The following is a 27,926-nucleotide window of genomic DNA, read 5'->3' on the forward strand; positions in this document are numbered from 1 at the left end:
GAGTATAGGGAAGAAGAGCATAAGAATGAGAGTGGACTGGTGCTTTGAAGACTTCCTGCTGTTGGGCCTGGAGGTGACTTTTGTCTGTGAGTGTATGTATGTGTGTGTGTGTGTGTGTGTGTGTGTGTGTGTGTGTGTGTGTGTGTGTGTGTGTGTGTGTGTGTGTGTGTGTGTGTGTGCGTGCGTGCGTTGTGTCAGAGCTGACAAGTTAAATGAGGTTATGTCCATCCTCTGCTCTCCTCTACTATTCTACCGCCCTTCTCTTCTCTCTGCTTGCTCTCTCAGTCGTCCCACATATAATTGACCTTGTGTCGCAGGCGAATCCCCACCAATTAAAAGTTTGGCCATTTCTTTGTCAACCCTGCATAATGGAAATTCATACGGTCTACAATCTAAATGAGCAAGCCACACATACACACACACACACACACACACACACACACACGCATGCATGCAAACACAACACCTGTACACTGAGACACAAAATGTAATTGTGGTAATAGATGGTCGCCATACATTAAGCCAAGCATGTCCAATAAAAAAAGAGCTGAAACGCCTGCAAGAGCCAGTGATGTATATACAGAGAGGTCAGTGTGTGTGTGTGTGTGTGTGTGTGTGTGTGTGTGTGTGTGTGTGTGTGTGTGTGTGTGTGTGTGTGTGTGTGTGGTTAACCTCGACGAAGGACAGTAGAAAGGTATCCAGCAAACTTTTCAATTCGCTCAATCACAAAGAGACAGAGCGAGGGTGGCTGCAGACCGAGCGAGACAGACGGCGAGTGACAGAGAGAGAGAAGTAGTGACAGAGACGGAGAATGACACAGAGAGACAGATTGAAAGAGGTTAAAGATTCAGATAGACGGTGAGAGAGCGGGGCAAAGAGGGAGAGCTGGGAGAAATTAAAAAAGGCAGGCTGTGGGAGAGTGGCAGCGGTGGACAGCAGGACCAAATGATGGAAGGATGGACACAAAACTGGAAGGACAGAAAGAAGGAAGGAAAACCAGATGAAAGATGGGAAGGAAGGAGGAAAGGGGAAAAAAGGACAGAACTATAAGAGCAGAAACAATACAAGATATTTAACTGTAACTCAGTACACAATGAAAACTCAATTAAAAGTACAAATACAGAGACAATAATACATCAAATATATTCAACAATTTAAAAACACACTTTGCGAAATGAAAGGAATCATTGAAATATTGCATAGGACAAAAACACTATGTGTTACAATATACTCCACACAGATGCATCATATTCTTCTGCCAACACATACTAACAGAATTGTGGCTATTCTATGCACTGGCCTTGTCCATTCAAATACATGTGTGGTTTGAAATCACCTACATGTGATGTGCATATAATAATTCTCCTCATATTAACTGCAAAGACACCATCACTCTATGGCATCATGGTTGAAAAAGAAATGCAGCCGACCTACAGAAGCCGTGGGTTACTGTCACCACTGACGGAGAAGGTGTGATTGTAAAAAGAAGCACCAGTAATGGCTTTCAGTCACGGCAGTAGTGCGGACCACTGGATCCTATGTATTTATGCAGCACTGCTGGGCCACAAAAGATGCACGAAGAAATAAAAGATTTTTATGGGGAATTGTGGACGGGGAACTGTCTTTGTGTCTGATCTATGAGCTCTCACACAATATATTCCATATTCTGCCAACCTGTTGCCATTGTACTGAATCTTCTGCTGAAGACAAATTAGCATTTAAATGAGGCAAGTTATTTTCCTTTTAACGCCCGCTCTAAATTACCAACGCAATAGCTTTGATTGAGATGAGAGGAGGGAGACTGGTGGCTTTTTTAGTGTTATTGACCCAGAAAAGGTTGAGTGAACACGCTCGCTCTCTTTCAGCAACACACCCCCCCCCCCCCCCCCCCCCCCCCCCCCTCCCTGCATCTAACTCACAAAGTTACCCTCGCTCACAGCTGAGAGCTGCTGCTCGGTAGCCTACAACCAAAAGCCTGCAATGTTTGGCACCGGACAGCTTGACTGATGCAAGCTGTCTTGCCTAAAGGACCACTCCAATGATTTTCAGCCTTATCTCTACAGTGTACGTATCACAGAGAGATTCTTTAATGCTCCTGTGCACTTGGCAGGACTCTCTGCATCTTTGGAGGAAGGCTCTGTTCACCTCCCCAAATACTGCACAGGATGATGCAGTCCTGGGCTAATAAGCTGCAAGAAAGCATCATTTTCCTAAAAGTTTTCATTCATAATGCGGAACAGGGTGTTACTAAAAATGTAGCTTATATTTATTTGAGAACCTTCGAAGGAAAGGCTGGATTTGGTGTATTCATGACAAATGACAAAAATACATCACTTTTAAAGACAGATAAAGCCTGAAACGTCACATCTTCCAGTGTTGACCTTTGTCTATATAAAAGACAACACACACACACACCTACAGTATACTATATTGGTTGTCAGTTTAATGCAGCACATCAAACACTAAGTTTTCAGTGTTACTGCACCCATGATCCTGTTGGATTTATCATTCGTCATACTAGAGAAGGGAAGAAGTCATACCCCGACTTCCACAGGGTCAGTGCTCCCCTGCTGCTGTAACTAACCACTGCTCCACCACCTAAGCTTTAATCTAAGTGCAGCAGCAGTCAGGTATAGGATCTTTGTAGTTGAGTGCCACATACATGCACCAACCTATAACCTTCCAGCTGCTATGTGGAGCATAACAACTGCAATGCTGGTACTCTCTTGTGTCTTTTTTTTATATATCTACAGCACCTTTAATGTTTTGTAGGAATATCTTATGATTTCCATGGTGTTTTCTGCGATTGCTTCCTCTCTGCTGAGTTCAAACCTGGCCACTCTGCCAGATAACAACTACATTAAGTCCTCCCAAAAATAGAATGAAGATGCAGAACTAAATACATACAACTCTATCTGATTTGGTTTGGTTCAGAGCAACTACAGAGAAAGTTAGACCAAAGTAAATCACCATATCATTCAAATGTATATTACTTTTTGAAAGGCATGCCTCCACGTGACACAGAGATTGGGGCCCCGGAGCCACAAAAACAAAAAATGAAGTGAATGCCCTATGCCTCCTTCAGACGACTCTGTAGCATCCAAGCTTCGTATTGTTTTCGTTGAGGGCTCTGGGTGAGTCTTTTTAAGTTGTGGAAATTAGAATTATTGAATTGGCAAAGTATTTATAAGGTATTTTAAACAGTCGTTCTGCTTTGCCCAAGCAATTTTGAATGAAAATTGCCGTGGACAATGGTATTCCTAATTCTGATTCTAATAATTAAATTTAAGCTGAGGTGAAACGACAGGCTGCTGAAATTGTCCCTCGTGGATGAATAAAGTTCTTTGAATTTAAATTGAATTGGATTCTTAAGTTGACGCAGCCTCTCTGTGTCGTGTGATGGCTGTAAAATAAGGCAACCAAATATTTCCATAATTTGGTTGTTCTTTGCAGAATTTAGTCAATAAGCCAGTTTAATTTGGACATGGACTTTATGTTAACCTATAATAAGTGTGCAGTTTTTTAAAATGTATTTCATTAATCTTTAAAATGTAAAACTATATACAAATTTAAAAAGGACTTTTGGTTCGTCAAATGACAACACCACTCAGTACATGCTGATGGGTGTCACCTAAAATCCAGTTGGGGGTTCTGCCCTTTTTTAAGGTTAGAGCAACAGCCTCTCAAAAGGTATTTGCACCTACCTGCCTGGAACTATGCAAAATGCAATTTATTCAAATTAAGGGAGCAGGTCAGCGAGACCCTACCGACAGGAGAGCAAAGGGTGTTGCATGGGTTAATACTGTGAGACAATTGCAATTGAAAATGTGTGGACAGGGACACATTGTTTCTATCTGGGAGGTCATTTGGAAATAGAGTGCTGAGTTGCCTTCTCTTTGCCCCTGACTGGAAGTCTGTCTCCTTATCCTCACTCTCGATTTCTCTACTCCGCACCCCTGACTGTGAAACTCCATAAACGGTGATGGATGTTGATGGAGACACACGGAGTGGTGATTATGGATCATCGCAGAGTATCGAGGAAGGACGGAGACAGACAGACAGACAGAGGGAAACTGAGAAAGAGAGCCGATTGCAGCCTCAGAATGGTTAATGAAAGAATGCAATCCGTCTGTTTTTTGTAGATGGAGCTGTTGCGCCACTGAGTGGTGAAATGTTTAACTCTACTGCCACCAAGGTTATTCTAAAAAATATATGAAAACATTTAAACAAACACAAGTTATGATTTTGACATGAAAACTATTGCTGTGCACTATTAATTAATTTGATTTTTTTCAAACATTTCCTCTTCAGATTGAGATCATCACTCACTGAGTTCTTACTGTCCTGCTCAAGGACACTTCAGCAGAGCTGCTTGCTAAAACTGTAGCTTTGTCTTGGAGAAGAAATGCAATGTCTCTAATTATTATGGCGATTATGAAGATGAAGTCAAATATTTTGTTATTTAACCATTTTTTGCCATTGCCACAATGTGAGTGACACAGAAATGAGACACAACATAACGTTTAAATAAAATAAGAAAAGACCACAAAGCAGTGGTGAAAGAAGTACTCAAATAGAAGTAAAAAATGAATTATTAATTGTACATAAAGGTGTCAAAAGTAAAAGTACTCATTATGCAGTCAGAGTTATATCATCATATATTATATTACTGGATGGTGGTTGCTAATGCATATGGGAATCATTAAATGCTGCTGCATGTTGATGTGCAGCAAATTCAAACACCTTTCTGCACTATTTGGCTGATTAATCTGTAAAAAATGTGTCTTAATGTGTTAACTGATCACATGTTTTGTATCTAAAATCTTAATCTCAAACTACAGGTGAAAAAGGTTCAATATTTCCTTCTGACTTGTAGAAGTAAAAGGAAGCAGAAAATGGAAATACTCACTGTATTAAAGAATATAGATTAGCATAAAAGCAAAACGAGACAGAGAAAGATGACATTTTATGAATAAAAGTAAGAGGAGAAGTGATTTAAAAGACCCTGAATCTTCCAGCACAACATTCCCCTACTGGGTGTTTCAGAGTTGAGAGGCCCTGAGAGCAAGAAGTCCGGTCACCTTCAGTCTCAAACTGAGGGACTGTAAGAAGAACCTGCCTGAGGATCTTCGCCTGCTCGCTGGCTCACAGTGGACCAAAAATTTAGCAATTTAGCTAATGTATGTGACTCAGGCTTCCTGAGGGAAGGGAACAAGTACATCACTGGTATGGGATAGGCTGAAGCCTTTTAATCACATCTGACAAGTGAACGGGCGTGGAATACATCAGGGGAAAGTTCTGCCCTTCTCTTGGTCATATATCTAAAGTGATGCCATTTTTTCTTTGCATTTCTCTTTTTTGGACCGCTCTCGATGTGCTCCTCCGCCCAAAGGCTCAGACTATTTCATTACTTTGGGAGGTTTGACTGTAATGCATATCCCTCTTATTCATGCACTCTTTTGAGTTTTAATCATTACAATAATGGATTAAGTCCTCCAAATGAAGCTCTTGTGAAACACCAAATATTAAACTATATGCTAAACATGGACGTCTAATCATGTTGATGAATAGACGATGTAGAAGAAGTATTCAGATCCTTTACCTTTTTCAGTAAAAGTACCAAAACGACAATGAAAAAATACTTGATTCAATAAAAATCCTGGGTAATAATAACGATGATAATGTTACATGTCAGAACTATTAAAGTGAAAAACATGTTTCAGCTTCAAAATGAAGTGCATTAACATGTGAACGTATACACCAGTGTTTCCCAAACTTTTTTTCTGGGGATCCACCTCAGAATAGGACTTACCTTCTCATGAGAAGGGTGAATTTGTTCATTGCCATCTTTATCTCTGCATCACCTCATATATCATCCTGAAAGATAAAACAGCCATTGAGAAGATATATACTGTACGTAAATTACAATTTTGTTTTCAATACTTTATAAATGAGACCAAATAAATGCATTTAGTCGGAGTTGATAGGCTAGCTCATTCTTTTCATTACATTACATTACAGTCATTTAGCAGACGCTTTCATCCAAAGCGACTTACAATAAGTGTATTCAATATAGGTATTCAAGAGAACTACTAGTCATCAGAAGTCATAAGTGTGTCTTCTTTTTTAATTTAAACAAGCATCTAAGAGCATAAACCACAGCAAAAGTACATTTCAGAAACAAACTAATATCAGTGTAGTACTTTTCATTTCCTTTAATCAATTAAAAAATATACATTTCGGCGTAGTTCTTGTTGTTTTCCTCTATTCAGTAAAACAAACAGCATGTATGCCAGCCTTTCATATTAGCTTCAATGTTATAAACTTCAATTATCAGAAAGATACTTACTTGAGTAAATATACAGTCCACTGCTAGTAATTACGTTGATAAATCCCATTTTAGGATGATGTCCTTTGATATATGTATTGATCTCGACCTGTTTATTGGTTTCAAGACATAAAAAACGGCAAAGAGATACAGATGAAGGTTACATCAACTTCATCAAAGACCAAACAAGACAGACATATAAAGCAGGACAGCAAAAACAACAAAGCAACAAAAAATATATATGACCATTCATTTCAAAGTTGGTTCTATCATTTAGAACACAGGTGTCAAACTCAAGGCCCGCAACGTCATTTTATGTGGCCCGCGAATCCGCCAGCAAAAAATCAAAAGAAGTTAGAATTGATAATAAAAATATTCCCATGGTTGAAATTATGAGATAGAAAGTCATAATTATGAGATAGAAAGTCATAATTATGAGATAGAAAGTCATAATTATGAGATACTTAAACACAACAGTCATAGAAGCAGCTCTTCATAGGTTACCCTATATTTGACATAGAAATGGATTGTACATTGAAGATACTTTAAACGTGGCTTTACAACAGATGAAATCTATGGGTAAATGGGTGCATTTTTGAAGCAGTGCATGCTAAAGGTATGTGAGCAGGTGAGCTCCAACCAGATACAGACTTTTAAAAATGTTTGTGTAGAAACACCATCAGACCGAGTTCAGGAACTAGCAGGCAATCTGACAACACAGCTAGCTGAGAGACGAGCAGGTACTTGTCTTTTTCATTATCTGTTGATGAAAGCACAGAAAACACAGATACATCATACATCTATCAGTGTTTATAAGAGGCTGAAGGCAGACCTGACCGTCAGTGAGGAGCTCTTGGTTGTAGCTGCATGAATGGGACGACGACGGGGACATTAGTGATGCAGAGAGGTGACAAAAATAGCTTTGAACAAAGTAAATGTAATAACTTGTGTTTGATGATATTTGTCTTTATTTTCTTTAACAGTTTGATCTTTGATAGAGTAATGTGGGTTTCTTAAGCCTAAATTAAAAGGATTTATGTTATAATAACAAAAATGTGCTTAAATATATTTTTACATTTATATAACTGGATGAACAATATTGATACACTTGAATAAACAATAATCAAATGCAGAGACAGTTATTTAACAATATGTTAGGGAGTAGTTACAGTTATACAGTTATACTGATGTGGCCCACGGTGAAAATGAGTTTGACACCCCTGATTTAGAAGGATATCATAGAAATGTTTTTTGTGGCATTTTTTTTTTCTGTGATTGCATTCTTGCCTATTTTTGCAGCATGTTCATCTGATGTCATACGACAGTCCTTTTCCTCTGTGTCGACGACGCCCTCAAGGGTCGTAGGCCATCTGACATTCAGGAAGCGAGAGGCGAGGAGTCATCTGTGTACAGGGAGCAGAGCAGTGGACTGAGCTGATCTCTCTCTCTCAGTGAAACCGCAAAGACAGGTGGGGTCACGGTTGATATACAGGAAGCCTTATAATATCCACCAGCAGATTTATGAAATGCTGTTCAGCTGGGAAATTTGCCCACAGAGCACTTTCAGGATGATGGTCCTGAATTCACAGCTAATGTATATTCGCTGTCATTGAGGTTAAGGGAGTTCTTGGACAAATTATAGGACCGTGTTGACATGGCAGACACTTCAACACGAAGGCCAACTGCAGGGGGTAAAGGAGTGAGGCTGTAATACATGTGAGATAAGAAAACACTGAGAAATACAAGGACTCCGTGAAGATTGAGGTCAGTGCCACTGGCCTGAACTCACAGAGGCAGGTAAGCTTGACCTTCTTCAGCACAGGAGTGATTTAAGTAGGCTACGATGTCTTTTAGGGACAAACAGTGCCTGGTTAAATGTCACTGATTAAATGTCACTGTGACTCTAAGAATATTTCAGGTAGAGCAAAGGCATAAGAAAAATCACTTGTGCACTTTTGAATCTGTTATGCCCGGAGGTTATGTGGGAGAAATTGATATTAGCTGTTAGATCATTTTACCCTCAGGCAACTACAACCCTCCATGAGTCTGTATTGACAAGGTTATTAGTAACGCTGTTTAAAACACATGTGGAAGATGCCATTTCAAAATAATAGTACTTTATAACCTGTGTTTTTAATCAATATAAATCTTAAAGAGGAAAATCTGTCATTTCTGCAGGATTATAAGCCCACAGTCCCATAATATAAAGGCCATGGATCAGGGGTCGATGTGGGTTAAAGGGAGGTTTGATGAAACTCTGAGATGGACAACAACAACGAGGGTAAATGTGCAGCACTCACAACTCTCTCTTTGCCTCACCTCGGAGTAGGAGGCACAGTCACAGGAAGGTCTTATGCAACCAAAGCTGGATGAGCTTGGATTAATGGTTTAATCATTTCTGAAATACTGCGAGTGAGTCATTAAACATGCAGTCATGATAACCACCACTGATTTATGTACAATGTACATGCATGGTTATTAGAGCGCAGCCTCCTGATAGATGCTAATCTAATATATATGGAGAGCAACATTTCATCTCATAGATTAACAATGTTTCCAGAATAGGCATTTAAAACCATACTCAGTGCTCTAGCCAGAATTTTAACAGGGTACAATATTTTCTCTTTTCTTCAATTTTAAACTAATATGACTATGTTTTGAATTAATAATTATTATTTTCAGAACTTGAGTTCAGTTGGCCAGTGTTCATTAGCGGTTAGTGCTCTGCAATGTGACCGCAGCAACCCTGGTTTGAATCTGGGTCACAGTGCTCAATTTTGACACAGAGAAAGAGAGAAGATGTCTAATAAAGTCCTGAGACCAGCTTGACCCTATGGCTTCAATCACAGAAGATGACGAGGAGAAGAATAGACAATACCTACAATCCGGTTGCTTTGACGAAGAAAAAAAAAGATGAGTCTACTAATAAATCAGACGATCGTGGGGGGAAAAGGAGCAACCGTATGAGTCCAGTAGTTTAATGAATTTATTATCTATAAACAATAATAAAACAGATGGAGTGGATTCTATTTCCACTAAGTAATGAAAAAGGATTGGTAAACCTTTCAGCTTATGTGGAAATAATTTCATCTGGCCTGAACTCACAGAGGCACGTGAGTTTGACCTCTTCTGCACAGGAGGGATTAAAGTAATTTAGGTTAGGGTGCCTTTAGGGACAAATAGTTACATGTCATTAATAAAAAATGTCACCGTGACTATTGTAGATTTGGGAAAATATATTGCTTCATATAACAATATTTCACAGGTAGAGACATAGTATAAATAATAATATATGACTTATGTGTTATGTAGGAGAAAGTAGGCTTATTAGCGGTTTGCCGGCAAGCCGTGATCGTATAGTGGTTAGTACTCTGCGTTGTGGCCGCAGCAACCCCGGTTCGAATCCGGGTCACGGCAGTCAGTTTTCAAAGAAACACTCACGCAAAAACAATATTGTTCATGGAACAGAGGCTAATAAACACTTTCCCTAACCGCTAGTCATCAGTTATCACCCCAAAACGCAACTCCACCACCTATTGCATTAATTAATCAAGATATTGTGATTATCATAACTTAAAACTCAAAGTCCTAAAATGTACAGGTAGTAATAAATAGATCTTAGTCATTTATAACAGCTGTTTATATGAACTAAATAAATAGCTGGTCTAATCCAACACAGTCTGTAGTCCTAATTCTACAGTCTCGATGACGTGTAGTCTCGCGTTAATACCCCCGAAATCCCGTCCAACAAACCAACCAGGAAGCGAATGGCGGAAATTTAGATCCACCTCACGCTTGCAGCTAGCAGTTTCTGGGCAGACCCGTTTTCTTCTTGAATGGAGAGGCCAGCCGAGTAGACAGCAGATGCTTACAGCTAAAACAAACGGTGGACGGCTTTGAAGAATCAATGTCGTCGCGTCTGACGAGCGTTACTCGGCAGAACCGGTGAAGCGAATGGACAGCCAGCAGGACTGACAACCAGATTAACTGAAACACCGGTAGGTTCAACGTCAACATCTGGATTCTACTTTACATTATACGTCACAACATATGAGAGAAAAACAAGTATACAACCAACTCTAGCAGTAACTGGTCAAAGTGTTCACAATAGATCTGATAGATTGAAATAACAGCTGCTAAAATCTATTTTAATGATCACCCACCATCTAGATGTGAAGCGGTCTGTATAGTGTAATATAACGAAACGTGGGTGATCATGTTCTTACACTAAATTAGCTGTTTTATAGCATGAAAGCATGTTGTCAAACATCTTAGAAACAGAGTATACAATATGTCAGTTTGGGGAAAGGCCATTTCCTATTTGAACATAACAATGGCACGAGACAAAGCCACATTCATGGAGCAATTGTTTTTTGTTGGAGTGGAAGAACTTGACTGTCATTCCCATCCAACACATTTTGGATGAATTTAATGAACACCGACTGTGAGCCAAGCCTTATCGCCCCCGATATCAGTGGTCATCCTCTCAGGCTTTTGTGGCAGAATGGGAGCAAATGCCTGCAGCCAGGCTCCAAAATCTTAGTGGAACAACCATCCCAGAAGAGAGAAGGCTGTTATAGTAGCATATTGATGCACATGGTTGTGGAAGGAAGTCTTCAACAGTCACATATGGTGGTGACCGTGCAGGTGTTTGCTTATGTGTGCCATGAAGTGTAGTTTCATTTCTCAGATGACAAGTAGGTAATTAGTCAGTGTTGAGAGGACAGGTGTCTGCCAGCTGATGAAGACTCTGCATTCTTTAACAATATACAGTCAGCATTGATTGTCAGATGATCCTCATACTCCACACTAACCCTCTCTATCAATGACTCCTCATTTGCAGACATATGGCCCTGCACCTCGGCTAGCCGAGGGAGACGTCCGCGACGAGACGACGAAGCCAGCATCATGTTCCTGAAAGCATCTTTCACCAGCCTGATCGTGGGCGTGTTTGTGGTGTACGTGCTCCACACCTGCTGGGTGATGTTCGGGATAGTGTACACTAAACCCTGCGACAGCCCCGAAGGCGACAACTGTATTGCACCCTTCCTGGCAGGGGACCCAAAACTACAGGTCAGTACTGTGGAGGGGATGGGTGGTCGCACCGCTCAGTTTTGAATCCGGTATGTTTTTAAGCTTCAACTGTCAGGCCAGGTTAGGAACATTGCTGGTAGTATACTGTATAAATGTAATAAAATCTCTCTGTGTGTACCCAGTTGAGTATCTACACTGCACTGCGGCCTGATGCAGAGGGAGGACATACTTTGATCCACAAAGAGGAAACATTTGATGTCAACACCAAGTTTGAGAGGTTGGTGTCACTCTTAGAATAGAAAAGTAATAAAGTAACAAGCATGAGGCGTCTCTGTCCTCACATTTGATCAGTTAACTCGGATGCATTTGCAGACGTCAGCCATATTCTGATATACAATACATGTAAAAAAAAAAAAAAAACCATCCTGCCTTTCTTCCTCTTCCTCTCTTTGTCCTCCAGGATAGTAAATGTCTCCCTCCCTAAGAAGACCCGCAACAATGGAACTTTATACGCTCTGGTATTTGTCCATCAAGCGGGTGTCACGCCGTGGCAGGATCCACGACAGGTCCACTTGGTGGCTCAGCTCACCACATACATGGTCCCTAAACCGGCAGAGATCTCTTTGATATCCGGAGAGGATCAAACACAGGTACTGAGTTGTTCATATTTTCTGAATGAAGGGTGTGTAGGGGCATGAGGAGGAACTTAAGGTAGCTACTTCAATGTTTAAATAACTCTCATGGTCTAAAAATACTTGCTTTTGCTGTGTGATTGGTTGTTGTCTTTTTTTGTAACTGTCACTATATGTTTATATTATATTTTATATGATATTATATATCCGTATAGATACAGAAGAGTGTAGCTACAAGAGAGTAAACTTACTTTTGTCTGTGTGACCACACAGGGTGAGAAAGAAGAAGCCCAGCAGAAGAAACGTGTCGGTAACCCTGCGGCAGCGGGTAGAGCTGGTACCGCTTCCACAGCCGATCACCCGGTCTCCCACTGGCGCACCCGCCTGACGCTCAACGTTGTCGCAGACCACTTCCTGTTCGACAAAGAAAACCTGCCGAGTGATGTGCACAGATACCTCCGAGTGTAAGACAGTGAATGCAGAAACAGACGCATGCAACACTCTCTGAGAATAAAAAAAAAAGTCTGGGTATGGCGTTGAAGCGACAGTAGATGTTAAACACGATACACGATGTATTTTTTAAGCATACTTTGAATGGATTACACAGACTTTAAGTAGGACCCAGAGCCATCAGAGGATGTTTTTGTTTTTCAGATTCCAAAATGGTAAGAAGATGGTTTATCTACCTCTGCTGTTTGTTGATGAGCTCAGCAACCGCGTCAAGGACCTTGAGGTAAGCTTTTACATAAAGTAAATATTATGTAATACACTGATATTGACTTAAATGACTGCTAGTGTTTGCATTTATCTCTAAATAAGCACTGAAAGAAAATAAATAATAGAAAAATCATAGTGCGTTTCAAAATGTGCCAAGTATCGCATTAGAAAAGCTGCATGGAAACGGAAAAACTTCTCAATTGCGGTAAGTTTTAATGCTTGCTCGAGGTGATTTTTGCCTCAGTCGGAAAAGTGTTGATCTGCTAAACGCATTTGCCGAAAATATTCCGATGTAGTGAACATTTAACTCAGGTCACTGATCAGCTGTTTTTGCTGTCAGCGTCTTCTTAGATATTACTATAACGTGTGAATGCTTGTTTTTGTCTCCAGGCAACATGAAACATGGCGAATACTAGCTGACATGAAAGAACAATATAAACAACTTGTTCAATTGACACAAATTCCTTAAGACCTCTCTCCATTTGTCTATCATACATGGGTTAGTTAGATGTTGTTTCCGCCTACTCTTCTTCTTGTTTTTTGGTGGATTACAGCCAAAAACAAGAGTAGAAGTAGCCTGCAGCGCCAACTTCTGATCGAGCTACGCTGCAGCTGAGTTTATTCACTCCCAACCAGTTAATGTATATGCGCCTAATTCGCTTTTTCAAAAGTTAAAATTTGCTTGACAGTTGAATGGAAACATGGCTACTGTATACATTAGCCCAATGAATCAAGAATGGCCACCGACCACAGTCATGAATTGCTTCCTGCCTCAGAATAATATAAAGCCAAAGCTTAATGTCTCACCTGAATATCACAGAGATGCAGTGAAAAGAAAAATGAAAAAAGATCTGTCACTTCCTATATTTAACTTTAAAGAGTATGGTTGTGTGTTTGTAGGAGATCAACAGTACCTCCAAGGAGCTCCCTCTGACCATCTCCTACGACTCTATCTCTCTGGGGAGGCTACGATTCTGGATCCACATGCAAGATGCTGTTTTCTCTCTGCAACAGTTTGGTTAGTGAATCATCTCTCTCTCTGTCTTTCACACACACACACAGTCTTAGAAGCTCTGAACTCTGAACAGCACGTATACATTTGTCTGTCTCTCCCGGCATGTGTTGCAGGTTTCACAGAAAAAGATGCTGATGAGATTAAAGGAATCTTTGTGGATACCAACCTGTACTTCCTGGCTCTGACCTTCTTAGTAGCTGCCTTCCATGTAAGTCTTCACCACATGATGCAGGAATTTTCTCATTTACAGTTACTTGACATAAAAGCATGTGAATATATTCCTGACATGTTGGATTTTCTTGTTCAACTTTCCAACCAAATACAGAAGTGTATCATTTGAGATATACGTCTAGATACCGCCATAGTAAAAAACAAAAAAGAATACTGAATAATGAACGGTCAACAATATACTGTAGCGTGACAAATGTACGTTCATGTCTTTTTGCTTTTTCAGCTCCTCTTCGACTTCCTGGCATTCAAGAACGACATCAGCTTCTGGAAGCAGAAGAAAAGCATGGTGGGAATGTCCAGCAAAGCAGGTAGGTCACTTTGTTCTCATGAAAAACACAATATTGGATGGGAAACGAATGCAGAACCGATGGCAAAGATAGGAAAACTACAAACGGGTTGTGACTGATTGAATAGAGCATTGTAGTACAGTATGTGTAACACGAGTGAATCTATAAGAAACCAGGCATCAGCAGTGTGTTGCAGTCTAGATGTTGGGTTCTGCTTCCTTCTGCTCAGTAAAACAGCAACAGAGTGAGGGATGCTCTTGCGTGCTTGCTGTGAGGTATTGGAAGGAATTGGCCATCTGCAAAATGCTGTTAAGCAATATTTTGCCCCACAGCTGTAAGCTAGAAGCCTGTACTTCTAATTACTCTATAATGTACGGGTTCGGCACTATGAGACAACTTCATTTATGGATTTTTAAAGTAGAAAATGCAGGAACATCAGAGTAGATAGAATATGATGGAGCATAACTCTGCAAATACATCAACATTTTGGAACATTACTGAAAACATGTATCAGTTGCTCAGTTGCTGTACTAAGAACAATCCACATAATGTCTGGACCAAATAGTTCAACAGCAATGTCAGTAACTCAGAGCAGGTCCGGTATAACATTGGGTGTTTTGTTTTCCAGTGCTGTGGCGATGCTTCAGCACCATCGTGGTGTTCCTCTACTTGTTTGACCAGCAGACCAGCCTGCTTGTCCTCATACCGGCTGGCGTCGGCTCCATCATTGAAGTAAGTACACACAGACTGGAAACGCACACTATTAAATACTCACCCAGAACTGAATAGACGTAAAACATGTACATTAATTCAACTGAATTGAACAACTTTATTGATATGTGTAGTTTATAAGAATACATCTTGATGATTAATGCATAATATTCTGTGTGTGTTGTTTTTCGTTGCAGGTGTGGAAAGTGAAGAAGGCCCTTAAGATTCAGGTTTTCTGGAAGGGAGGCAAACCAACATTCCTGGTGGGTGTGGGTGTGTGTGTGCAACTGGTTGATCGTCTTTTCACTATTGTCTCATTAAATTGCAAAAGCAACACTTAACAGCCATCATAAAACAAATATACAAATACATGTAGTGTATGATTTGCCTTGTTGTGAATTTAAATGGAAAATGCTACAATGGGTCAGTGTGCTAGGAGTTCATTTGTGTGTGTTTTCCTTTTACGTGGAACAGTTTGGGAAATTGGATGAATCGGAGAGGAGAACAGAGGAGTACGATACTCTGGTAAGACACAATAGATTCTCACGTACACAGACTATCCAATATAATAAACCAAACCACACTGGGCCATATAGATTGACTGTAACTGGACGCACACTTCTGTTGTGTTCTTTCCCGTAGGCCATGAAGTATCTCTCATACCTCCTCTACCCGATGTGTATTGGAGGGGCTGTGTACGCTCTAATATTTCAACGCTATAAGAGGTCTGTGTGTGTGTGTGTGTGTGTGTGCGTGCGTGCGTGCGTGCGTGCGTGTGTGTGTGTGTGTGTGTGTGTACGCAGCATTGCACAATTTTCATAAAATGATTACTAATGTGATGCCGACCAGTCTCACCAGTCATCATCTCCTTTTGTTTCTCGTCCCTGTTTTAGTTGGTACTCGTGGCTCATCAACAGTTTGGTTAATGGTAAGCTTCTTTTTAACTTTAACACAGTAAAACACCTTTAACTTATGTACTATTAACAGTATTAGAATTCCAAGTTGATTACCTCATTTTAACATGTTCTTGATGATTCCAGGTGTATATGCTTTTGGCTTCCTCTTCATGCTTCCTCAATTGTTTGTCAACTATAAGGTCAGTTTATCATGATTAATGTGTGTGTGAGAGTGGTCTTACTTTTCATGAAAATGTATAATGTGGCAATGGACTAAATACACTTTATACTGTAAATATCATAAAGACATCTTCAAAATGTGTAGCACGCCTCACATCTTAAGAGAAAACAATAATAAGTGCTACAGGTAATGTTTAAGTGTCCAGGTCCCTTGTGGAGTTTCCTGGATCTCCAGATCTTACAGGAAAATGTGCCGGCTGAAGCATGAAATTGTTCAGATATTGCCTGAAAGTTAGCAGCATTTAATTTAATGTACTGTTTTTTGTCTTTCAAACATCCCACTGACCTAATATGTTTAATTTAACAGCTCAAATCTGTGGCCCACCTGCCCTGGAAAGCCTTCATGTACAAGGTAAGAACAGGACTCCAGTTAGTTAGCTTGTGCTGATTTAACATGTTTTAATGAGAATAGTCTGGATTTAGACGTTTGCTGTTCTAATAATACTAACTGATCAATCAACAAATTTTCCTTTTAAATCGTGGCCTTCTGCAATGGATCATTTGACAAATACTGAATTTCGTTTGATAGAACAACCAGTTTTCCACGTTCTTATTTTCAAATGTTAAATTGATTATTTACTTTAAGTCACTTTTACTCCATAGCCTTGTTAGTGATTAATTATGTTGTTTTTAAATTATTAATTGATTGATATTGGTTGATTTTTTTCTTTTTTTTTCTTTGCCAGGCATTCAACACCTTCATCGACGACGTGTTTGCCTTCATCATCACGATGCCAACGTCACACAGACTGGCCTGTTTCAGGGACGATGTGGTGTTTCTCATTTACCTCTACCAGAGATGGTACACACACACACACACACACACACACACACACACACACACACACACACACACACACACACACACACACACACACACACACACACACACACATATATCACACAGATTCCTACATCACCAGCAAAAGACACCCAACAGCGTTCTAACCTCACATTGTCTCCTCTCCCCCCCAGGCTCTACCCAGTGGATAAAACAAGAATAAATGAATATGGAGTTTCTTACGACGAAAAACCCAAAGGAAAGACTCACAAGGACTAGTGATCTGGTACCTGCATGTTTCCTCTTCAGTCCACTGGTATCCACTGATTGGTCCAGGTCAGTTGGTGTCATCTGTGCTGGGTTACCGGTTCAGAGGCATCTGGTCAGTTAGTTACTTGTCTTTTTTTTACTCCCTCCCAAAGTGTTGAAAGGTGAACATCAGCTTATCTGCCTTCTACAGTCAGGAGAGGAATTATTTTGTTTTGCAGCGTGCGGTGGGACGTGAAGATCAATAACATAAACCTCTAAACCGTTTCAAACTGAGGTGACAACCTGGAAAAAACGTGTTTGTGATTGGTGTGAAAGGCCGGCACACTGTTCACGACTATGACCGTGTCTACCACGGGTCAGACTCTACTCAGCTCTGGTATGAAAGAGTACACAGATGACTATTGTAAAGTCAGCACATCCTGTCCAAACACCACTTGATTCCACAAAGCCAGTTCACCCCCAGCTCCATACTGTTGATATCACTGGAGGTAATCACTGACGTAAAGTATGATTTATGATTGGGGAGGCATTCCTATTTGAAGATGAAAACATCTCTTGAGGACCACTGTAGATATCGTATTTTCAGAATTATAATTGCAATATCAAAACTTGATCATTTAAAACATTTTATGTTTACAAATTCCAGTTAACTTACATTGAGCGTTTTGAGAAGAACTGGGTGCAGACTACTTTGAATAACTCGTATCTAAATACATTGATTTTCCATATTTTTTTATTATATAAGCATCATGTCTGATACATCGGAGCTTTCAGAACAATCCATAAGTGGATGTAAATGATATGAAGTTGTGCTAATAATGTTTAAACATCGCTCAGTGAAAAGACTGTTAACAATTTGCCTCTTAGAAAGTATGAATGTATAGTACATTTTTTTGTTATGTACCAAAATTATGATTTTTAGACAAAGCGAACATGTTCTAACCCTGGGACGGACACTGTTTACCCTTCCTGTTAAAGTGAGAATAGTGCAGGGATGACTAAACGAGAGAAGTATCTAGTGACCTGTTTTATATCGTAGAACAAGACGGTAAAATATATTAAGCTTGTGTTTAGCACAGACCTTATTTCAGGCATCGAACCAAAAACCAATTAAAAAACAACCATTGACTTTAAGACGAGGGAACTGGAAGTGTAACATTTTAAGAGTTATAATGTACTTTCCAGCTATGGGATGTCTGTAGCATGTTAAAATATACTGCCTCTCATTACACTGTAACAAAGGAGGGTACTCCTCAAAGCCATACTGTACTTTCCATCTACTCTACTTTTGTAGTTTTACCTGCTTGAGTATTTTTTACATATCGGGGCCAAGAAAATTTGTTGGTGCCAAATGTGAGAATGATTCTTTAAACTGTTGGTGAGCTTTGTAAATGATCCATCTGATGTTTTAAATAGATACTGACATTGTGAAGGAAACAGTAAATGGTAAGACTTGAGGAAAGTATTACTACATTTGGATTTACAGTCACATCTTTGATTTTTCTGCCATAGTTCTAATGTCATGTTTTTTTTGTTGTTTTTTTTAATATAAAGATAAAAATACATTAGATCTGTGCACAAAGATCAAGCATAGGTTCTCTGTTCCTGTTTCAATGAGACAATTGAAATGGTTTTACTTATTTTGATGGTTGTGTTTTTGATTGTGATTTAATAAAATTGTCGACTGACCATGTTGTTTGCATTTGTTTTGAAACCTCTGGACATGTTTCTTGTATACATCTTATTCACAGTTTTGGCTTTTAAGTGTTAATAGCAGCAGGAAACTACACAAAGCACGCATAGAAACTTACACAGTATCTGATTTCTAATTATATATGGTACCTCCAGAGGTTTGATAGAATGCTCTATATATGTATATTCAGATCTGTTTTGGTACAACTAACTCAAACTCAACTTAAAACTATCCAGATTAATTTAGATAAAACATACAATTATTATATTAAGATCAAATCTTGTAATTATTGGAAGATAAATAAAGAATAAAGAGTGTGAATTGGCCTCGGAAAGACACCTATTTATGAAAGAGAAATTGCAAATATATAAAATAAAAAATGATATACTTGTGGTTACTTAATTGTAGATGGGCTTTTATTGTGTGTAATTGTTTTCAATTTAGCAGAACATCTATAAGTGTTACAATTTAAGTGGAGCAAAGCTACACTATTCTAACTCATTTGGTTTACGTCTGTCGTCACGTTGTGTGCGTGCCTACGTCAGAGCAAGGCAGCCCTGACGCGGCGTATATATTACGAGCGCGCGCCCCACTCCGTCCCTTTTCCGCTACACGAAACTAACGTGCCTAAGGTGCTCGGTTCTTCACCAGAAGCTAAGGCCCTCAATCCGGCAACTAGCACCGTCAAATTTAGGCATCCACCGCGACGAATATAAAATCCAACATCTACAATGGCCTCCGTGTCCGAACTCGCCTGCATTTACTCTGCTCTGATCCTCCACGACGATGAAGTTACCGTCACCGTAAGTGTCCCGGTTTATCCCCGACATCTCCGCCGATACTCATTAATTAACTGCACCCGTGGAAGTATTGTGCTATTGGTGAAAGCCCTGAATGACAAAGTGGAGATAGTAACGACGCTATTGAAACAACTGTATATGAATACGTCTGGTTAAGGTCAATTACGATGTTTAGATGCCTTAACAGTCCCATCTACCGGTTAAAATGGCGGCACGCTTCTTGCTGACGTTGGGCCACGTTTCTGTATCGGGACAGTTGACTGTTTTGTGTTGTGACCTCCATGAATGGTATCTAACGTACAACGTCTGGCTTTAGTTGTAACTCAGCACAGTTTAGCTCGGTCTTCCGCTCACATGACAGGTGCTAGCTAACGTACATTCTGAGGTAGTGAATCTCCACAACGTGCTTTAACTCCAGGAGGGCTAACTTGTTACTGTGAAAAGTGCAGCAGTTTAGTGTAACGTTACCCCACTCTAGTTTGTCTACTTGTTACATAGTTATCCTGACAGGTTTGGTGCATGTGGATGCTTCACAACATATATATATATATATATATATATATATATATATATATATATATATATATATATATATATATATATATATATATATATATAATATGAAATGCAATAGCAGCTGTAGCATTCTCAAATTTCAGAAGCTGCAACCAGGATTTTTTTATTTGACTTTCAAAAGTAGCCATCTGTTTCTGTTAACTCAGCATCCCTGTGTGTCAATAAGCACAACTACCAAGTTACACGAGTGGATTAGTTAAACTATGTGATATTAATGAGATGCTATACCAGAAGACTGCTGGCTCCTAACCTGTGATGTCTATGTTGTATACTGATGATGTTCATAAAGTCTAATATTGGTTATTTAAGGATGAGTGAAGTAGATTTTCTAACTGCTGTTTTGTGTCTGTAGGAGGACAAGCTGAATGCTCTGATCAAGGCCGCTGGAGTCACCGTGGAGCCCTTCTGGCCAAGTTTGTTTGCCAAGGTGAGAGAAAAACAGACTTTGTTTGAGAGGGTTCAAATCAATAGTTGGGAGAAGTGTGTTGCTTTCCTAAAATCAAGTGTCCACAGCACTCCAATCAACTACCTTTAGACTGTGTTGCATCAGCTCAGACTTGAATTGAAGAATAATTGGCTCTCCATAAGAACAATAGGATTGTGCCTATTAGTTCTGTGCGTTACTCCCCACTGACCTGTACATGTTGTCATTTCCTAGGCTCTGTCCAGCGTCGACATCGGCAGCCTGATCTGCAACGTTGGAGCTGGAGGTGGAGCTCCAGCTGGAGCCCCTGCTGCTGGAGCAGCTGCCGCCGCCACTGCTGGTGGTGACGCCCCAGGTAACTAGGAGTTAATACTGGGAACAGTGGCGTTAGATAGGCTTGACATTCATAGTTTGTCTACTACAGCTACGCTAAAATAGGATACACTTAATGATTTTGTGAACCATAATTTTAGTCCCATGTTGTACTTGTCAGCCTTGACAACAAGCATGTGACTTGATTTTGAGGCGTAGAGATGGAAACAGTTTGTGAACTAAAGTGGTGGAGCATGGCCTTTCTTACTTTGTACTGGTCTGGTTAAGGCCTGTTCAAAGTGAGGCCGACATGAAACGTTTTCTCATTTCAGAGGGAAAACTATAATTGTAAAATCCTTCTCATAACAAAACCTAGCTGAACTACCAGTTTACTATAATCTGTTAAAGTCATTGTGAAGAGCCAATGTTTATGAATTGTCTGAGATCAGAGCTTTGAATACTGCGGGTAGTTCAGGACTTTGTTAACCTTTCGTATGTTGTTTACCCTACAGCCAAGGAGGAGGAGAAGAAAGAGGAGAAGAAGGATGAGTCCGAGGAGTCTGATGACGACATGGGCTTCGGTCTTTTTGATTAAAAGATGTTTTTGTAAGAAAACACAATAAAAGTTAAAAAAAACAAAAAAGACTGCTGCCTTGTCTTACTGTCTGTTCTCCTGCCTCTGGTACAGACACAAACATCACCTTTCACTACCAAGACGTTTAAACATGTTACAGCTGCACTAGATTATAGAACTGTTGCTTGTTACTCTGGCACATTTCATAACAAAGACCCTGAACTTCATCTAAATGTAAATTTTGTGGGGTTGAATGCGTAGCAGGCCTTACACCATTAAGAAAAGTGGGATTAACCTCAAACGAATGGAAACCAATGGACAGTGTAATGGTGATAGACTGGTATTTGTACCAAAGCTGTGAAAATGAAAGCATTGAATTATCACTGAAGGTTACAAGCTAGTATGTCTATCTAGTGTAATTTTGCGAGCTGTTATAAGTGTATGCATCTTAGTGGTTAAAAACTTTTTTTTTAAATAACTAATTAATGTACTCTAACCAGGCAAGCACCCATGTAATAAAGTAGGTGTGCACATGTTTTATAATAAAAGGGGAAAGAGTGTTGTGACGGCTGTACACTGGAGATTCTGTCTGACGTTGGCCCCAAAAAACAAACATGAGTCAGAATAGGATTGGAGGAACAGTTTTAGTAAATATTACGCATATTGAAAAGCTTATTTTAAAACTCTTTTTTATTGTCTATTGAAAAATCTCAAGTGATGGATTTTAAAGAGGCCTAAATCCTTGTCTAACATGCTGCAGCGCTTTGCTTTAATGTGCTTAAACTCTGCTGCTTTTATTAAATGATGCCATGTTTTCTCTGAGTAAATTAACTTTTTAAACTCCACTGATGGTCTGCTGCCTCTCACGGCCAGGGGTAACGACGTGACTGTCAGCTACGAGGCCCTGGAGAGAAGCTGTGGATCTGTGATTTCACAAATCTGACAAAAAAGTAATGGTATAGTCTGAGGACATTTAGAAAAAGACAGTGTAGTATGTCAGAAAAAGTCATAGTATAGTATGTCAAAAAAGCCGTTGAAAATCTGACAAAAAGCCATTTTACAGTATGACAAAAAATCTGAAAAAAGTCATAGTATGTAAAAAATGTCCTAGCATTATGTTGCAAAAAAAGACATGGTATAGTTTGACAAAAAAATGTCATGTAGTCATATTACAGTATGCCAAAAATGTCATAGCATTATAAGTCTCAAAAGAAAGCAGTGTATGTTAAAACATGTCATATAGTATGTAATAAAAAGTCATCGTATGGTTTTTAAATCCCATTAAAATGTCACAGTATAGCATGTCTAAAATATTATGAAAAAGGTCAAATTACTGTAAAAAAAATGTAATAAATAAAGTCAGCGTATAGTATGTTGTGAAAGGTTGTAGTGTGTAGTTTAAAAATGTAATCGTATGGTGGGTCATAAAAAGTCAGTCTAGTATGTTGACAAAAAAGTAATTTATAACCCGCTACTGCTAAATAATGAAATAAATATCTCAATTGCTTCATTTTGGTATATGATTCCTTCACACGCACTTTCTTAATGATAACAGTGTTTTTATTTGCTCGGTTCAGCAACTGTACATGTGACTCCTTCCTGAGAATATTGCTCACCTCAGAGGCGAGGGAGCGGTGGAATGGAGAGAGAATCAGAGAGGGAGGAGAGCAACACGAGGCTGAAGGGAGGGACGGTGTGAGGGAGGGAACGTATAAATAAGTCCAGTGGAGGGAGGTAGAAAGACAGGAGGACTGATAGAGGGGAGATAACAAGCTAATCATGTTGAACATGAACGATTTACAAGATAAACCCAACGAAGACCTGTGGCCACCAACTGTTCTAAATATGAAGCAGAATGTCTATCCCCAAAAAGTATTTCAATGTCCCTGAAATTCAATTTCAAAATTTGCCAATGAGGGCGTAACTGAAAGCTTGCGCTGCATATTGTTGAGTGAACATTTGTAAGAAGACAAATAGGACAGAAGGAACCCTCAACACAAAGAATCTTCTATCTACAAAACAAGTAATAAAGAATCCTTGAATTTAACATTTCTGTAGAAAATGACAGGTGAGTTGCTGCGAAAAGTGTGGAATTATTGAATAAAACTAAATCATTTGAGTCATATAATCCTTTTTTGTCGATTGCAGTACATTTGGCACAGGGTTACCTTCTGTACAGAATAATTCGGACCATCATTGTAACTTTAACAACATGCCCTTCCCCCACCTGTCCCTTCACCCCCACGTTCATCCTCCTCCCTTATTCACTAACAATTCATGCCTCAGAAACGTGTTAAAAATATAGCCTATATGTATATTTACTATGCAAGTTAACTTAAAAAGTGGCCTGTGACATTTACTTTGTTCTTCAAAATACAGCTTTCATATTTCATATTTCATCTCATGATGCCTGAGACAAGAGGTCACGAGAGTGAATAAAAAGAGATGAAACTATTCACGAGCAGCTGTAAATCATTGTTTCTGCCCTTCTGAATATTCAAGAGGAAGACTGAACACAGACGTACTGTAAGAGTCGAGGCTGAAAATAGTAATAGTAATAATTCATAATGATATAAAAAGCATGCTTAAACAGCAACATCATCATATCATCTTCATTATCCTCCTCGTCCTGGCTCTTCAGTTCCAGTTGTTACATCCTGCATACGTTTATGTGGCACATTTTGGGGCATCCAAACACCAAAAATATCTCTGCAGTCCTTCAAGCGAGCCTCCGAAAACCTTTTGTTTGATTCACTTTCTTCGAAGTTTAAAAAGTAGTAACGAATGATTTAAACAAAAAAAAAAACAACCCTCATCTTTGAGGATAAGTGATAGAGGACAAAAGCGTTTCCTCTGGATACAAAAGCGAATAATGCAACAAAAGTACAAAACATCACGATATTGAGCGAAAGATGACGTGTCGCCAGAGCGCAAAAAGAAATGTTTGAAGGAGGAGATGAGGGAGCTGATTGTTTCAGTCATGTCTGCTGTCCATCAGTTCATTTATTCATCCGTCCGTCCGTCACTGATCTAAGTGTCGTGTCCTCTTCTCTTTGTGATTGGCTGCAGCGGATACTAATGTGGGCGGATCATCTTGAGCCGTGATTGGTCGATGACGTCCAGCAGGTTCTTGGCGTCGACTGCGAGGGCGTGCGCTGCCATCAACATCTGCTTCTTGTAGTCCTTTTGTAAACTGTCCAGAACACAGTAAACAATTATCATTACCAAAAACCATTATCAGTAAAAAGACATCCGTCGTATTTGTACATACCTTGTCATGACGTACTGTTGGGCCAGTTTCATCTTCGCGATTAACTCGGCCAGATCCGAATTCAACAGCTTCTGGGCCATCTCAATCTGTGATGACACAAACAAAATGACAACACTAGTTACAGTGTTCTGGGAAACCTCTATTAAAAATGTTAAACTGTGTGTGTGTGTGTGTGTGTGTGTGTGTGTGTGTGTGTGCGTGTGTGTGTTTACCTCTCTGTGTGTGCTGGCTGGCAGAACAGGAAGTGTTTCGTCCACTGTCGCTAGCAGAGTCCTCAGTGCCAAACCCACCTCCTACCAAACACACACACACATACATTTTTGTGATGATGTATCTTTAACTTCTAAAATCTAAAATAAGGGATAAAAAGGTTTAAATGTGCCAGTGAGTATTGCTCATACCTTGACCATGGGGACGTACTCCTCTGGGGCTGCGGGCTGAATCCTGTTGGACATCTCAATCACAGCTTTGACCAATCCCGTCACGTTCTCATACACTTTGTCGTTGGAGCGATCCAAGTTGGCCGTGGGGGGCGGGCTGATCTCCTGAGGCTGCAACTGGACCACCAAGGAGAGCATGACCGTTACACTGAGCCACGAAAAACATACGTTGCAAGATTTTCCTCTTAGAAATTGTATCACGAGTCAACACTGGGGGGCAGTGTTTGACTAGATTCACACACTCATTCACTCTCTCTCACACACACACACACACACACACACACACACACACACACACACACACACACACACACACACACACACCTCAGATTGTTATTTCTGTCTACATGCATTTCTACCAACATACTAGATAGTCTATAGTCTAATAGACAATGGTACTATGACAGAGGAGTGTGTAGGGCTGTTAGTACAGTGTGATGTGAGGACAGACAGGGACAGTGTTCTAGTGATGGACTCAAAGTTAAACCTGCATTAAACAAATGTTTTTATATTGAGAAAAAAGTTGTCCTAACAGCTATAACACAGCTTCTCCTGTGAAGATCACAGAAAACAACATAAAATAAATGAAGATTTATCTAAACACTGTTTGGGACTAATTAAAAAATTCGTTATACAGCATTCAGAGCATTAATAAAGCATCAAACAACTATTATCTATGTAAAGACATAGCGGGGTAATGTCTACCTAAACAAAGACAAAAGTCTCTCTCTCTCTCTTTGTGTTGTTATCAGAGCTTCTCCTTGCTTTGTTTACACAGCCGGTCCGGCCACACCCTTTAGTTAGTGCACGTGAGCGCGCCCCACAAGCTTGCTCACGGCTGCTGCACTGCGCTCCTTTGGCGGCAGGTTTTTCATCCCGTCCGTGCACATCCAACATGTTCTAACTAAGAAGAGAAACCCACAGAGTATAAAAGATCAAAACGTTTCCTCGTCACGATCCCACGTCGGCTCGTGTCCATGCGTCCGAAATATAACCGAGGCCCTCCCAGGTTAAAACTGTTAGCTCTGTCAGCACTGTGGCTGTTTTTTGCGCTGTTAGCTGAGCACTGTCGTCTCAGCCGTCCCCATGTTGAGAGCAGTGTGGAGGCACTACATATGCTCTGAATTTTGAATTGAGCACATTTAACAACATTCACATTTAACAACATTCATTTAACTATATTATCATCTAAAGACGCAATGGAAGACATAGAGTGATCGGGTTACAATGCTTCTAAAAATCACTACTATTATTTTGACATTTTGTTTTTATTTTTCTTTACCAGGGATATCGTTCACAACACTCTGGCTATGGCTACTACAAGTCCAAAGCCAGCTTATTAACACCTGAGTAGTAGTATATATTGCCTTGAATGGGGAATAGTGGGACAAGCTAACAGTGTCTTATTTGAGCAAAAATAATCCCACAGTTAACGTTTCGGAGCTTTCACCCACACCTCACAGTCTTCACCATCTTTACTCCTGACAATGAGATGAATGAGCTCCAGATGAGATTATTTTGTCACAAATACTGTTGCTAGGTCAAGAAGGAACTTCCACGCTCAAATGTTTTGTTTGTCATGCCAGCAGTGGTATTTTGCTCTGCCTCTGGTAAAGAAAAATATCTTCTAACTACAACTCAGGAAGCTTTATGAAGCTCCTCTATACATGAACATACGGTTAACTAGCAGCTAACTAACTCTACAGTGAAGACAGACAAACACAGAGATCAGCTTACCCTCCACGGCTATGGGGAGGTTGAGGAGGTGGGGGGGAGGTGTGGTTGGGTGGATGTGGATTTGACAGGGAGGAGATTGAAGGGGAGAGTGGTGTGCAGCAGGTTGTGATGAGAGGGGGCAAGGGTTGGACAGATTGATGGGCGGATAGATGGATGCAGAGCACAAGGTCAGAAAAGCAGGATGAGGGATAAGAAAGATGGGACGGTGTTAAAAGGGAAAAAATATGCATGGACGTTAATGAGAGAGGGGGAAGAGGAGTAAAGGGGGAGAGAAGAGGGACAGAACATTAGGCCGAAGCCAACCACGGGCAAGGCAAGGCATGGCACAGCATGCAGCCCATCGGCAAAATGCCAAATAGTGAAGTGAACTCAAAAAACAATACGCTAGAACGGGAAAGAGGCTAAACAACAGCAACATGAAGGAATAGTGTTCACAAAATAGATCTTAATAAGGTACCACATTTTTAAACTGGGGAATACGTTCTGTATTTTTAGGACATTCATGTGTTTTGTTTGTTTGATGTGTGCAAACATACCTTCACCCCCTCGTTGTAGCTGTCGATGGGGCAGAGATTGGCCAGGTTGCCCAGATGACCAGGAGCTCCAGGGCGGGGGGGTTTCTTAGGAGGAGCCACATGCTCTGAAAAAAAGGAGTATAAAGGTATGATGTGTGATGTAGCTAAGTATGATGCATGCTAACAGGTACTTTATGTACTATGTAGTACTTCTTGATAGAATTTAGGCATTTGTACTATAATTTTCTTTAATTTGATGCAACTTTAAATGTCTATGAATAAACACACTTAACATACTTTTTAAATAAGAGATATTTTAGAATATTTCATAAAAATGGACGATTTTAAAAACAGGATGAATGATCATTTGAGCGCTGGATGTATTTAAACATTATTTGATTAAGTCTGTGAATTTGCTGGTGTGTTTAAGTCTTTCATCTCT

At 39.9% G+C, this 27,926-nt stretch overlaps 3 protein-coding genes and 1 non-coding gene across 18 annotated transcripts in view; 3 read left to right on the plus strand and 1 right to left on the minus strand.

Annotated features, from left to right (window-relative positions):
• The first annotated feature begins 9,673 nt into the window (after positions 1-9,673).
• Positions 9,674-9,745, plus strand: trnah-gug (transfer RNA histidin (anticodon GUG)). The gene has a single exon. It is a non-coding gene; the product is annotated as a tRNA-His (tRNA).
• Positions 9,746-10,091: 346 nt separating this feature from the next.
• On the plus strand, positions 10,092-18,831 carry clptm1l (CLPTM1 like). Of its 2 annotated transcripts, XR_011105279.1 has the most exons (19): positions 10,092-10,326; positions 11,172-11,401; positions 11,545-11,639; positions 11,823-12,012; positions 12,268-12,458; positions 12,649-12,727; positions 13,612-13,729; positions 13,840-13,934; positions 14,181-14,265; positions 14,873-14,976; positions 15,153-15,218; positions 15,430-15,480; positions 15,598-15,680; positions 15,849-15,883; positions 15,996-16,051; positions 16,399-16,443; positions 16,778-16,893; positions 17,067-17,208; positions 17,295-18,831. XR_011105279.1 is itself a non-coding variant. In XM_068734373.1 (18 exons), the coding sequence occupies exons 2-18, from the start codon at positions 11,237-11,239 to the stop codon at positions 17,149-17,151; spliced, it is 1,659 nt and encodes a 552-aa protein (XP_068590474.1). In that variant the 5' UTR covers positions 10,092-10,326; positions 11,172-11,236; the 3' UTR covers positions 17,152-18,831. The 2 variants fall into 2 exon arrangements, 1 of the variants encoding a protein (XP_068590474.1); XM_068734373.1 differs by having other exon boundaries at positions 17,067-18,831.
• A 586-nt stretch (positions 18,832-19,417) lies between these two features.
• rplp1 (ribosomal protein lateral stalk subunit P1) lies at positions 19,418-21,590 on the plus strand. Its single transcript, XM_068734360.1, has 4 exons — positions 19,418-19,638; positions 20,564-20,638; positions 20,870-20,990; positions 21,460-21,590. Exons 1-4 carry the CDS (start codon positions 19,567-19,569, stop codon positions 21,540-21,542), a joined length of 351 nt encoding a protein of 116 aa, XP_068590461.1. The 5' UTR covers positions 19,418-19,566; the 3' UTR covers positions 21,543-21,590.
• Positions 21,591-23,059: 1,469 nt separating this feature from the next.
• The window catches only part of ptk2aa (protein tyrosine kinase 2aa), a 53,199-nt gene continuing 48,332 nt past the window's right edge, over positions 23,060-27,926 (minus strand). For all 14 annotated transcript variants that reach the window (XM_068734357.1, XM_068734356.1, XM_068734348.1 and 11 more), the window contains 5 exons: positions 27,506-27,609; positions 25,194-25,349; positions 25,005-25,085; positions 24,793-24,878; positions 23,060-24,714 (listed from right to left, as the gene is read on the minus strand). In XM_068734357.1, the coding sequence (XP_068590458.1) occupies positions 24,597-24,714; positions 24,793-24,878; positions 25,005-25,085; positions 25,194-25,349; positions 27,506-27,609 (545 nt within the window). In that variant the 3' untranslated portion in view covers positions 23,060-24,596. The remainder of the gene's footprint in view (positions 24,715-24,792; positions 24,879-25,004; positions 25,086-25,193; positions 25,350-27,505; positions 27,610-27,926) is intronic.

The sequence above is a fragment of the Cebidichthys violaceus genome, unplaced genomic scaffold, assembly GCF_023349555.1.
Source record: "Cebidichthys violaceus isolate CVI_PGR_0920_01 unplaced genomic scaffold, fCebVio1.0.p SCAF_63, whole genome shotgun sequence".
Classification (NCBI taxonomy): domain Eukaryota; kingdom Metazoa; phylum Chordata; class Actinopteri; order Perciformes; family Stichaeidae; genus Cebidichthys; species Cebidichthys violaceus.